Here is a 15,008-nt window from a genome sequence, read left to right on the forward strand (position 1 = left end):
TAACAGCAATAGTTCATAAGTGATGTTCAGTTTTTGTTGTTGTGGAAAAATTGCCACATTCTATGAAACCCATTTCATTTAGTGGCATCCGTTGCCAGAAATTTTCCATCACAAGCCAGAACCTAGGACTTTGGAACTTCCACTAGTGATCCTGTCCTCGCCCCAGGAAGCCTTGGAGAGTAAGTGCCAGCCCACTAAGCCAGCGATTCTCAAAGTCTTGTTCCCTAAGTCTCTATCTGGGAACTTTCAAGAGGCACATACCTGAATTAACAACTTTAAGAAGCTCTGAAATGATGACACCTGAAATTATGATTCATTATGTCTGAAATGGGAAACAGGAAGCTGTATATTTGGCAAACACTATAAGTAATCCGTGAAAACACCACTGGCAGACAGTTACACCACCTCAATCTCGTATGCAGTTCAAACATTCTGTTTTTAATTTAAGATTTCTTAACTCTAGCTCTCTTCAGAAGACATAATACAGTGTAAAAAACTCAAAAATCGCATTCCCTGAAACCTGTAATTAGATGAACATTCATTTGAGAAAGTAATTTCAGAGTGGCCTCCCAGTCCTCCTCAGTCCTTTCATATTTGATTTGTATCCAGTTTCTTAGGACTTGTATTTTTGTGCATTAAAAAAATATCTTTTACACAATGGAATACTATGCAGCAGAAAGAAAGAAGGAGCTCCTACCCTTCACAACAGCATGGATGGAACTGAAGAGCATTATGCTAAGTGAAATAAGGCAGGCAGTGAAAGACAAACCTCATATGATCTCACCTGTAAGTGGAACCTAATCAACAAGGCAAACAAGCAAGCAAAATAGAACCAGAGACAGGGAAATAAAGAACAAACTGACGGTGACCAGTGAAGGTGGGGGACGGGGAATAATGGAGGAAAGAAGGGGAAGGGTAGTCAAGGAACATGTATGAAGGACCCATGGCCAAAGCCAAAGGAGGGTAGGATTGAGGATTGGAGGTGGGGGTGGGTTGGGGGGAGAGCAGTGGGGGTAAAATGGAGACAACTGTACTTGAACAACAATAAAAAAAGAAAAATATCTCTTATAAAAATATCCTGAAAATACCTTTTTATAACCAAGAGTCAACATAGCATAGTGTCTAAATGCCTGGACTTTGTGGGCAACATATCTAAGCTCAAAGCCACTTACTGTGTGACTTAGAGCAAGTTGGCTATAGTAGTGAAAATGAATATTATGGCTACACAAATCACCTTGGGTGAATCTCACAAACACAATATTGAGTTTCAAAAAGCAAGCTGCAGAAGAGCATACACAGTGTGACACTACTGATATAAACGTAAAAGCAATACTCTTTACTGCCCAAGAATACACACACACATAATAAAAGCACAGCATTAAATGCCTAGAATTTATAGTCACTGTATTTATAACAGTAGTTACTCCCAGGCAGGGGGTGAGAGGGAGGTGATATGGTCAGGAGGGGTTAGTGAAGGATTTGAGTTTCAACTCTACTAGTACTAGTAATATTTTGTTTCCTTAAGCTGGTAGTTGGGGAAATGGGTCTTCTTTATCATGGCCTTACTATTAATAATTTTATGTCATATTATTCAAATCAATTTGCCAGAGAAAAATGTGGTAATCATGGGGATTAACATTTAGCAAGAGGAAAAGTGTTGGTAAAATAATGTTAAGAAAAACATCAGAAGGCTATTATATTTTTAAGGAGACTAAGAAAAAGACTAGGAAAGAATATTTTTAAAAGATATTATTTAGGTTTATAGTGAAATTGCATTTTTCTTTATTTTTTATACTTCAAAATGTCCTCTAACATTAATACAACATTTGTAATGTAAAAATTATAGTTTTTAAATTAATTAGGAACCTAGAGATCACTGGCTTCCTAGCTAAAAAAAAAAAAAAAGTATTTTTAATTGCAGTCCATGTCCTAAGTAGGTAATCTGTAGGGTATAAAATGGGTTTATTCTCAAATAATGGAACATAGGGGATTTTATGTCTCCTCCTTGGAAAACGACAGTACTCATAAGCAAATTAATGCCTCTGATAAGTCTTACAGTAAGAAACCTATTGTGTTTAATGCAAAGTCACCCAAAGTTACTTGACCATAGCATTCACTTCTAAATCATAATTCTAGCATCACATAGGAGTCTGTAAAATGCTATTCTAGTTCCTGCCTGTAAATGAATGAATGTTTATTACACATATGAAACAGCTCCCTAGGCTCCCATTCATATCTATAGAACATGATCCATAACATATATAAATAATTCAAATGTAAGAAAAAACATAATCAAGAAGAGGGATGGCCAACCATCTCCCTCACCTCCTTTATTCTCTTAAGCTAACACTCACTGGAAACTTACCATGTGTCAGGGATGGTTCTAAGTACATTTTAAATAGGTAATAACTCATTGTCAGAGTAGGATATCTCTGCTCTGAAAGTCTATGAATCACAACACATTCAAAACATCAATAGTAATGTAACTACAAATCCTTTTAAGATATTTTATCTAGCTTATTTTTTAAGATTTTGTTCATTTTTAGAGAGAGGAGAAAGGAGGGAGAAAGAGAGGAAGAGAAACATCAATGTGAGAGAGAAACATTGATCAGTTGCCTCTCATACGCACCCTGACCAGGGACCAAACCTGCAACCCAGTCATGTGCCCTGACGGGGAATCAAACCAGTGATCTTTTACTTTGCAGGATGATGCCCAACCAACTGAGCCACACAAGTCAGGGCTAACTAGCTTATTTTTAAAGCTGATTGAATATTTTTCTAGAGCAAAAGCAAAAGGTAGAAAAATGTCCCAGTAGTTCTAAATGTATGCAGAAACCATAAACTATCAAATTTCAAATATTCAAAATTATTTCTATAATTAACCATTCTACATTTACAAATTTAATATTATTTACATAAAATTCATGTTTTAATTATATTTTAAAAAATATTTTGCAATACCTTCAATATTGGAAGAATTTCCAGATCCCCATTCTGAGTCCCAATAACTTCATCAGTCCCTTTACTGAAAGATGCCCCTGAAAAAAAAGAAAGAGAAAGAAGGGAAGAAAAGGAGGAGGTAGAGAGGAAGAGAGGGAGGAAAGTGTAGGAGGAAGAGGAGGAAAAGGGGGAAAAGTAAGAAGAGTAGGAGAGGGTAGGAGAGAGGAGCAAACAAAGGGAAAGAAGGAAGGACCCGAAAAAAGAAAAAGAGAACAATGAAAAATGAATCATAATCATAAAAAATATTATGCTAAGCTGGTTATCTTTTTAATTACCCAAGATTTTAGAAATGATGTAACATTTTAGAGTTTGACTAAATCCCACATTGTTTCTTCTACATAATTACTTTTTTCCTTTTTATAAGTTACTATAAAAGCATCTTGCAATACAACAAAACAAATCAAGACTCTTGATTATCAATCAGATAAAACAGGGTAAAGGAATTGGTTTTCCTTTCATAAAGTCAATTTAGAACCATTCAGAAAACAATAGTGCAGAAGCCTTATGATTCTAGACAAATATCAGAGAGGGCTTGTTTAAATTAGAGAAATATAAATTATAAATATTTATATGACACTGTTAGCTTCCTGTCTTAAAATTTGTCCAGTAATTTAAACTAAATAATGTATTACTTAATAAATAGCCTAATAAGCATTTTGAAGCACACTGCCATAATTAGTATAAGAGAATGACTTGTACTTTATGTTTTATGTGCCAATAAGGTGATGAGAAAAACAATTTTGGGAAAGTTATATGAATTTATGTATCTACATGGGGATGACCCCTCATTACATAAATGTAGAAGTTTCCAAATTCATAAATAGACTGTGCTCCAATATTGATTAGTTTTTTGGAAATCAAACATTTTAACAAAAAATAATAATAAGTTATATATAGGCCATTTATAATTAAAGAGTATAAAACACAACAATATAATAGTCTCCCAAAAGTAACTAGTAAATAAAATATTAACATTGAATAAGGCAGAGATTTAAAAAACAAAAAAAAAGTAATTATTGGGCCTTTTGCTTCCAGAAAGAGGTAATCTAGAAAAATTCTCTTGCCTAAAGACAACTAGCAAAACTGGAAAGTACATGTTTCCCTCATGCATAAGCCATGAAAGTGATGAAAACTCAACATAAGGCTGGGGCTTTGAGAAGGGAACATCACCTGCATTTTCAGAAGGGGGCCCAGAGAGTACAAAATGGCATCAGAGATTTTTTTCCCAGTGGGGGATTTTGTCATTTCTAGAGAGGGAAGCTGAGAAGCTGAGGGGTACTTTTGACAGCCTTGACAAGCTACAGCAAAAAGGATTGGTATCCAGGACCCACCGAGGGTGAGAACAGAAGGGATCCTAGGAGTCAGAGTAAACTGAAAATAGGTCTTCAAAGAGAGAGCATGACTGCTTCAAATTATCTTAATCTCTCAAATTGGACTAATGGGATCCTGGAGCAGTAGTGCCTTTGTACATCTAGTAAAAGCAAGGATAAATCTTTGGAAGAAGATAACAACCTAAGGTCTCAAATTATTTCTATAAAATATTTAGTAAATATAATGTCTACCACACAATCAAAACTAAGCAAAGTAACCAAGTAGCTAATGAAGTTCTTCATTGAACAATTCAATATAATAAATGCAGAAGGAATGATAGAAGTTTGAGGCACCACCTGGCTTCTCATGCCCACTCCCTCCAGTCGCCTTCAAACAATAACATATAAAAGTTGTATAAATACTCCAACCTCCCAGCTCTCTGAGGCATGTTCTATATGATCTCCTAACAGTCCCTCATGGGAGCAAGTCCCGGACTCACCTAGACTTTTCATTAACTTACTGAATTTTGTATTGGCTTCCTTTCCTCTGTCTTACTTCTCCACTCCACCACCATGCTTCCCTGGATAATGTCCCAAGTAAACTACTTCACTCAACAACTTGCCTCAGAATCTACTTCTGAAGAAACCAACGTAGGAAAAAAGTGAGGCTGACAACACCTGAACTCACTGACAAATCTTGACACCACAAAAAGGGGAGCAACCAGGCATTACATACTTCCTGATTCAATGCAAGAGACAGATAGCCCCACCTATGAAGTATCTTGCCAAAAAAATAACATATTGAGAAGAATTCTTTTACACAAGATATTACTTGAACCTAAGCAAACCTCTAGACCTAACTACCAGGTAGAGAAACAAGTTAATTGACACCACAAGGATGCATATAGCCCAATCCACAAAGCGGGAAATCCTACAGTGTAATTTCTCAATTTCTTAAAAAACTGGCTTGAAAAGGGGGTGAGGAGAAGAACTGTAATAGATTAGAAAGGGAGAACAGATGTATAAGAAAATAAAATATGTGAGTTTGCTTGGATTTTGATTGGAACAAACCAACCTAAGATATTTATACTATAATCAGGAACACAGAAAATTTCACAAATCATGTAGAATATAATAATGATGGCACTGTGGTTTTAAAAGAAAGATGTTAGACCAAAAGATAGACAGACGAACACCCACACACTATATATATATGTATGTATACACACATACATGCATGCGGAGGTATTTTGAGGTATTTGCTGGTGAAATGACATGATGTCTGCTGTAAAACACTTCAGGAAAAAGCAAAGCATTGCAGTGACAGATGAAATGAAATAAGATTGACAAGATGTCGATAATTATTAGTTCTGGATGACGCATACATGATGATTTATTTTCTCTCTCAATAACTGAAATTCTGCACAATAAAAGTTTTTAAAAAGGAGAAAGCATTTAAAGACAGGACATTTCTAAATATGGCCTCAGGACATTGATCGTGTAGATAGCCAGATACCTCTAAGCAGTGGTTCTCAAGCTTGAATGCATATCAAGTTGCCTGGTAAGCTAATAAGATGAGAAAGGCCCAGGAGAGTTGAAATGAAATAGGGCCTGGGCCTTAGCGTTTTAACAAGTTTCCAGGTAATACTGATCCTGATCAAAGTTTGGGAACCATGGCTCTCAAACTCTACCTGCAAAGCCATGTTAAATAACAGAGAGTAGGCAGAGCTGGGAACTTGTGGTGGGTACCAAGAATATAATGGTGACTAAAACATGCTCTCTTCCTTCAAGAAACATGCACTGGACCAGGAAATGGAAGAGGAGGAAGTGCACAAGGGAATAAAAGGAGAAAAAAAAACGGGGAAATAGGAAGAATGAGGAAGGGGTATGTGGCGATGGGAACAGAAAAGGGAAATGTGACAAGACAGAGTTTTGTCTGTCATCGAATCATATGGCATATAACCTTTTTTTAATGTCCACTTGGTTAAACCTATATTATTTCTGATTATAAATCATCAATGAAAGACAATATCGAAATACCTAGTTTCCATTAATAGAAGTTACCCTGTATTCCAATTTATATTTATATATTTATATGTGCATAAATGCATATATATTTTATATATATATATATATATATATATATATATATATATAATATCATCACTTTTAATTTGCTGTTTTACCTAGAAATTTTTTAAATTTTCTTCTCGGGTTTCCTAAAGACTCCAATATCTCACTTAATCGTAACGTGACCTCTGCCACCACCACGATGTCAATGTCTTCCATTTTATAGCAGTGAATTACTTCATTGATTTGCCACAGAAGATAAACCCACTAAAAAGAAAAAACAAAAAACAAAAGGAGAAAATATACAGCAAAATCAAATTAAAGTATATTACATTATAGAAGGAGTCACACTGTTCAATACTTAGTACTTCCTTCAAATCACCATCTGCTAATTGTATGAAAATGTTATACAGACATCCCCTCCTTATTAGTGCATCTTAATTATAAATAATATAAAGATCAATGAACCTAATAAGATTATACTTAACAATAAATATGCTTATGTAAATTAATAAAGAAGATTCCCTTATGCTTATTGTCTGCATTACAGCCATAATGGAAAAGTCACTGTTATTTTTATATATCAGTGAATATGATCCTCAAAATTCTCATTCCCCTTCCTAAAAAGAGCTGTTATGATCACTGTTAAAGTCCTCCAAAATAGTGAGGGGGAAGCAGGTGCTTTAGGTTCCACGCTAGGTGCCTTGAACACTGTCTTCCATGCTTATGTCCCCAAAACTTAGTACAAAATTAGGCACCACACTTTGGGAGCTAAGATGAGCAAACAATATTTATGCCTCCATCATCACTTCAACAGAGAATGTGATAAAATCCTGCCCATGCGTTCTAATGTAGCTAGTGTCAGGACGCCTTAGAATCACTGGAGACCGTGTTGTTGCTAAAATATTTTCTCCTAAGTTTCCACGTTATAATATTCACCTGCTCAACTTTTTTCTTCCTATGAATAGCTCTTTAAAATAGTCTAAATATATTACTGCAGGAAAAGAACATGAATCTCCTTATTTGTTTGTTTTCTAATATTAACTGTCTTAAATTTATCCAAGCTCATGTGACCTCAGACACATTCTAATTTTTCCTCCCTTAAAAACTCAAAACACCTCCCTTACCCAAAACTAAACTGGTAGAAATACAGAGAATACACTTAAGGAGAAAAGCTCACTCAACAATTAATTTTTAAAAATAGTAGTTATACAGGTGGGTAAATAGAGACAATTTAATTATCACAATTTAGTTATCAATAAACAAAAAATGTCCCATGGACATGGACAACAGAGTGGGAATTGACTGTGGGAGCAGGGGGTGGGGTGGGCTGGGTAGAGGAGGGCAAAGGGAGAAAAATTGAGACAATTGTTATAGAATAAACATGATTTTAAAAAGAAGTGAAGAAAAAAAAGGAATACTTTATTAGTACTGATTTTCTGGGTGAATTTCGCAAAGTCTTTTCTGGACATATTGGTCCGCTGAATTCCTAGTTTGCATTTCTGCCATAAGAACATTATCATGTCCACCACAATTTCTTTATCAGGCTGAACATTCTGAAAATAAAAGTGGTAAAATAAATTAAGAATAACAAGACAGAGAATTTGTCATGTGACCAATGTTGATTGCTTACGTATGCCTCACTGATTTCATTGTACATCTTATTTTAAATAAGTCAGATAAAATAAAAAATAATAGTAAAGTATATAAATGGTTGATATTTAATGGGTGCCAGGCAACATTCTAAGATAGATAAACACACAGCCATGGACTGCTTGTTTGTATCTTCAAAGCCTATGTTGCAACCCTAACTCCAAGTGTGATGACATTGGGAGGTAAAGCCTTTAGGAAGTAATGAGGCATGGGGGCGAAGCCCTCATGAATGGGAGTATGCCCTTATAAAAGGATTCTCAGAGTCTCTCAGTTTTCACCAAGTGAGGACACAGTGAGAAGACAGCCATCTATAAAACAGGAGGTGAGTCCTCACCAGATACCAAATCTGCCGGTATCTTAATCTTCGATTTCTCAGCTTCCATAATTGTAAAAAATAAATGTTTGTTGTTTAAGCCATCCAGTCTATAACAGGGGTCCTTGAACGGCAGGGCCACAGACTGGTACCAGTCCACGGCCTGTTAGGAACTGGGCCACAGAGCAGAGGGTGAACAAGCGAAGCTTCATCTGTATTTACAGCTGCTCCCCATCGCTTACATTACTCCCTGAGCTTCTGTTCCTTCTCCCCCACCCACTGTCCATGGAAAAGCTTTCCCATGAAACTGGGCCCTGGTGTCAAAACGTTGGGGATCACTGGTCTCTGGCATTTTTCATTATGGCAACCTGAACAGACTAAGAACTATACCAAATCATTTAATCCTCATAATCTATGAGATCAATACCATCTCATCATTCCCACTTTATTATCATCCCCACTATACAGATGAGCATGCTGAAGCACAAGGACATTGTTTTGTTTTTGTTTTTTTCCCAAGATGAAGTGAATAGAAAGTAGCAGAACTGGGATTCAAACCCATGCAATCTAGCACCAAAGACCTCAGTCTGAACAAATACTCTAGGTTACTTCTGTCTCTCTAAAAAAGAAGTCTCTAACATCTTTAGGTAGTAGGTAAACCAAATTTGAAATGTTTATATACTCTTTCTTTTTAAATTCCAATATTATAATAGCAGAGAATGGGGGGGGAGGTTAACTGGTAAGAGGAGTGGAAATGGGAGGTGGGAAAGAGACATGAAGAAATTAAACAGAATGTCACATGGATATCAAGAGGTGATCTGGAATGAGTATATGTCCTGTTAAATCAGTTATTTGTCTTTTCAAAGAAATATAAAGTATTTATTATATCTGAACTAGAAAGATAATGAGTTTATGATTAAAACAAACAAAACTGAACTCCTTTAGGGCAGCTCAAAGATTTAATTTGTATATGCAGCACCTTTAGTACAGTGGGAACATAACAGAGATCAATAAATGTTTACTGCATTGAACCGAACTAAAATATGCATGATTTTTAAAAAAGTAGATAGGTGAGAATTCCTTGCTCTTTTCAGCCTTGATTAAAAGTTTTTGGTTTAGTTGCCTTACTATGATCATTGTATTTGCTATCCAATATCTTTTTTCAAAATACCATATGATCTCACCTATAAGTGGAACCTAATTAACAAAACAAAGAAGCAAGGAAAATACAACCAGCAACATTGAAAGAAAAAAGAAACAAACAGAATCAAGAGGGAAAGAGGGAAGCAGGGGTGGGGAACGGGACTGGAAGGGTCAAGTCAAGGAACATGGGTAAAGGACCCATGGACAAAGCCAAAGCGGGAAAGGATAGAGGGAGGGAGGGGGGAGGGGGGCAGGGGAAAGTGGTGGTGAGAAAATGGAGACAAATGTATCTGAACAATTAAAAAAATAAAATAAAAAAACCTACCCCACGTTACACCATTTTCTCACAAACCCAGAATAGAAAACACTTTAGCAGTAGAACTTCTCAGGTCCCTCACTGCGTTTCACTTACCTGAACAAAAGTTAATATAACTATATAACTATATTAATATAACTATAATATAACTATAACTATAACTGGTTTTCAAACATTTTTATAACAGTAAAATCAAATTTTCAAATAAAATTCCATCAGAATCTCAACTAATAAAAACTAATTAAAATAGGCCAGGGCGTTACTACCAAAATCTGGGCCCCCAAGGAAATCTCAAAGAAGGCCTGGAGATCCCTAGAATTTAGTTTTAAAACCAGTACTGTACTAATTTTACTTAGATGTGTGCATCTACAAAAGGTCATTTCTAAATACTGGCCATTGTGTGCAATGTGATTCCAAATAATAACCAGGCTTTGTACTCATGGACTGAAAAGCAGAATTTCATTAAGAATATTAATTGTACATTAAAACCACTGCCTCATTCCTTCATTATTAAAAATATAGGTAGCCTAAAAATTTCCCAAAAAGAAATAGATTGGCATTCAAAATGATGACAATAATAAAAAGAGACTTAAAGTTACAAGTGAGGATATAACTTAATCCCTTATTATAAAGATTAAAAAATATAGCATTTTGAGAAGGGCCCATTCTTGTGATATTTTAAGTCTGACTTAAATTAGGTATAATAGCCTCCTTTAATACTATTAAAGTTATCCAAATATCTACTTCACCTGCGGAGAGGTGCAGACACAGGAATATAGGGTTGTTGTTAAATGGAAAATATCTTCTGAATATCCATAAGTCTTCATACCAGTATCTCAATTCATAAAGTAAAGGAAAATAAAACAAAAAGTCAATTACAAAATTTCCAATAGAAAAAGGACAGAAACATAGTTCTATAAAAAATGACACAAATGATATCTGAGCAAATACTATGTCAATAAGATACTTTGGATGCTTCTATATGGAAACTAATCAAAGTGGGCTCCAATTAAAATGGACTATTATCATTGTTATTATTATTATCATGAATCTATTGTATAATCTGTATGCCGACTATACCCCAAATGGAAGTAAAGAGGCTTGTAATATTAAAACATATGAAATATGGCAGTTGAAATAAAAATAACAAAAATATGTATTCAGAAACTACTAGAAAAAAATGTACAATTACTTGGTGCAAATTATTTACTATAATTGAGCAGCCATACCACGCCCTAAGAACATGATAAGCCACAAAAAATGGGATTATATTATTCTGATTGCTCTAAAAAAATAGAGGCTGCATTTTTTTTCAGTTACATAAATGGTAACAAAAGGGAAAACTGCATGCTGGAAAGAGAGGAGATCACCAAACCTTCCCTTACAAAGTCACTAATGGCTTTTAATTTACTGCCCAGCTGGTCTCTCAACTACCAACAAGGCAACAGCTAGGTAAAACCTTCTTCTGCTACTCAAAACCACTCCTCAGAATAAAATCCTTCATCTTTACAAGGCCCAGGATCCTGCAAGATCTGACACCCAGCTACTTCTCTGACCACATCTCCTACACGTTCTCAAATGCCATAACCACCACCTGTGCACTCCAACCATACATGCCTCCTTGCTATTTCTTCAACAATCAAGCACCTCAGGACCTTTGCACTTCCTGTTCCCACTGCCTTGAATATTCTCTCACCTCATCTATAAAAACCATATTTTGTAAGATAAAATTACCTTAATTTTTCAAAGAGATAAATAAATACTCACCAGGAAAAGCAGTCTTTTTAACATAAAAAGCTGACTGTCCTTCCTTGTAATTTTCCAAAGGAAAGATCAAACCTTTGTTCCTCTTTACATTGATTAGAGGTTCTACTGCAATAAGAAGGGTTAAATCCTTCTCTGCTTTCTTTAACTCTGGATCATCCTGTCCCTAAGAGAAGTATATCCCACAAGTTAATCAGTAACTCAAAGTCATCTTAACAATATAAAAACAAATTAATGATTTTGCATATATTACCTGGAGAAATTCAATAAGCTGCCCAGCGGCAGATTCAAATAAACTCCACTCCTCATAGGTAAAAGCCAACTTTATAAATTTCACAGCAGCATCTATAGAAATAACATTTTTTCTTTTTATAATAAGTTCCAGAAGAGGTGTTTTTGGAAAGCCAAGCATTCCCTCTATACCAGTATTTGACACTAGGAAAGGAAACAGAGAGGTTTGAATGTCATTCATGCAAAGAAATATTTACTAAATGTTAACTATGAGACATTGCCAGGCAATAGGGGAACAATGGAAAAGAAACACGGTTCAGGCCTTCACAGAGCTTATACTCTAGTGGGAAGAACCAGAAATCTTAGTGGGCAAATTCAGGGCACTGTGGAAACAGATTGGAAGGGCATTGAATATAAGGCTTAGGCTATGAGAGCGGCTGGGGAAGGCTACTCACAGAATGTCAAACATAGAGAATTAGCAAGAGTTACCTAGACAAATAGGCAGCTGGATGTTACAGACTGAAAGCTCGGGAAAGGGATCTGAACTAGGAATATAGTTTTTACAGTCATCATTATTTATCCACAGTAAGTGATAGGACGCTCCATGGACCATGCACAGCTGCCTAGGACAGAACGGTAAGGAACACAACATGTCAGAAAAGGGAAGACAGAGGAGAAGGGAAGGCAAGGACGAATGTTTGGAGAGAATATCAACAGCAACAAACACTACAGAGAGTAAGAGGAAGAGCACTGAGAAGTGACCCTTGCGTGGAGCACTAAGGAGGTTGTCAGGGAATTTTCAGTAGAGTGCCAAGGACAAAGACTGCTTATATGCAAGCAGGAAGGAAAAACTGGGGACAGTGAAAAACAGACAATTGCTTCAATAAATCTGACTGTAACAAGAAGAAGGAGTTCAGAGAGGAAGCTGAAAGTGGACATGAAGGGTTTGGAGAGATTAGGTTTAAAAATCTAATAAGGAACATCCCTTTCATTTTAATAAGAGAGTGGAAAGAATGCATGCAGATGAAGGTAAACTTCCAGGTTTGGGCGAAGGAAGTCAAGGGAATTCTTATCTGAGATTTTGTATCTTCCTTGTGAAGATGAGCCCCAGCTGGCACAGGTCCCCTGTCCTCACACGGGTACGTGCATGCAAATATACACACACACACATCTTAAGCTCACTTAGAAGTACACAAGCTAAGGTTGGGGTCCTAGCTTTCCCCTCTCCTTCCAGGCAGACATTATCACCAACTCAGCTGATGTTCCAAAGCAACAGAAGGTAAGCTCATGAGCAAAGAAAATTAAAAGCACAAACTCCTTGAAACAAAGACCACAAATGACAACATCCTTTATCACAAGAAGCATAAAAATGGGACAGAGTGAACAACAATTTAAGCTTAGTAAGTATTCCCTCAAGGAAGTAAGAGAACACTAGAAACATGAAGCAAGAATAAACTGCTGTAAAAGAGAATCAAATGGATACTTGGTATAAAATATTTTATTGAAACAAAGAATTCAATAGATGGATGGAATAGAACAGTGAAAATCAAAAAGCAAATTAGTAATGTAGAAAATTAGACTGAGAAATCTTCTCAGAAGACAATAGAAAGGAATAAAGAGGTAAAAATAATAAAATAAATAAGATATGGAGAGTGGATGTGTTAACATTTGTCTATTAGTACCCTTGGAGAATTAAGAAAAGTAAAAATAACAGTAGGAATGAAGAAGTAACATGAAAAATTAAAGATGTAAGACCTCAAGGTACCTCCTGTATTACTAAACCCACCCCTATACTCAGTATAATGCAATGTAAGAACATCATCAATAAGAGAAAAAATGTACAAGCTGAATCTATAAAACAACAAGATTTAAACAGACTTTTCAACATCAAATGCAAGATTATGGAGAAACATCTCTAAAATTTTAAAAGAAACAAACTTTTAAGCAAAACCTTATACCAGCAAAACTATTTCAAAGTTCTTAAAGTTTTTATTTGAGCAAAACGAAATTAACTTATGAAGCAGCAGTTAAAAAGTAAGTAAGGATGAGGAAAAACCTTAACATATCTACTATTTTAAAAAGCAATGACAAGGACTTGTTTCTAGGGCATACAAAGAACTCCCAAATGCAACAGAAAAAAATAAACAATCCAATTAGAAAATGGGCAAAAGACACTGAAGAGGAGGATGACGTAAAGATGGCAAATGAAAAAATAAGCATGTGAAAAGATATTCAAGATCACTAGCCATCAGGGAAAAGCAAATTAAAGCCACAATGAAATAGCACTATGCACGTCTCAGAATGGCTTAAAAAATAGTGATAACACTAAACACTGTCAAGGATGTTATGAAATTGGATCATTCATACATTGTTCATGGGAATGTAAAATGATGCAATCACCCTGGAAAACAGTATGGCAGTTTCTTACGAAACTATGCACTTAGCATATGACCCAATAATTGTATTCTGGATCATTTACTCCAGAGAAATGAAAATTCATGTTCAAACAAAGACCTGTATTCAAATGTTCATAGCAGCTTTATTCATAATAGCCAACAACTTGAAACAACTCAAATGTCCTTCAACAGGTGAATAAACTATGATACACGGACTACTATTCTGCAATACTAAGAAAGGAATTATTAATACACACAACTTGAATACCTCTCGAGGGAATTATGTTGAATGAAAAAAGTCATGGTCACTTCATTTATGACAAAGGGACACAATAGTCAATGGGGAAAGGAAGGTCTCTTCAATAAATTGTGCCATATCAACTGAATGTTATATAGAAATAAACAGATCTTGATTCATTTCTCATACTAATAAAAAAAGACCTAAATTTAGAACTAATGTGAGAGCTAAGATAACACTTCCAGAAGAAAACATACAAATATACCTTTATGATATTGGGGTGGCAGAGATTTCTTAAATATGACACAAAAAAATGGCTATCTATAAAAGGATATATTGATAAATTAGACTACATTAAAATTAAGAATTCTTGTTTCAATTAAAGACTACACAAAAGAGTGAACCAGAACACAAAGAATAAGTAAGCAAACCTAAACTTGGCTCTCTGGGCTTCAACTCTGGGAACTGGAGAAAAAACTATTCATGAAGAACCTATACTCACAAGCCATAGATCTGGGACCCAATTTCATGACAGACTATGTATAACTTCAACATAAAGCATAGAGAGACAACT

The 15,008-nt window shown here is 35.4% G+C and overlaps 1 protein-coding gene across 1 annotated transcript in view; it reads right to left on the reverse strand.

Moving 5' to 3' along the window:
• CFAP54 (cilia and flagella associated protein 54) overlaps positions 1–15,008 on the reverse strand; it is a 245,943-nt gene that overhangs the window by 197,456 nt on the left and 33,479 nt on the right. Inside the window, exons 10-15 of the mRNA XM_054574504.1 lie at positions 11,823–12,004; positions 11,573–11,735; positions 10,555–10,640; positions 7,802–7,936; positions 6,506–6,647; positions 2,962–3,038 (exon numbers count right to left, since the gene is read on the reverse strand). Of these exons, the coding sequence (XP_054430479.1) occupies positions 2,962–3,038; positions 6,506–6,647; positions 7,802–7,936; positions 10,555–10,640; positions 11,573–11,735; positions 11,823–12,004 (785 nt within the window). The remainder of the gene's footprint in view (positions 1–2,961; positions 3,039–6,505; positions 6,648–7,801; positions 7,937–10,554; positions 10,641–11,572; positions 11,736–11,822; positions 12,005–15,008) is intronic.

This window comes from Pteronotus mesoamericanus, unplaced genomic scaffold, assembly GCF_021234165.1.
Source record: "Pteronotus mesoamericanus isolate MK-2021 breed Mesoamerican mustached bat unplaced genomic scaffold, CSHL_Meso_final contig_263, whole genome shotgun sequence".
NCBI lineage: Eukaryota > Metazoa > Chordata > Mammalia > Chiroptera > Mormoopidae > Pteronotus > Pteronotus mesoamericanus.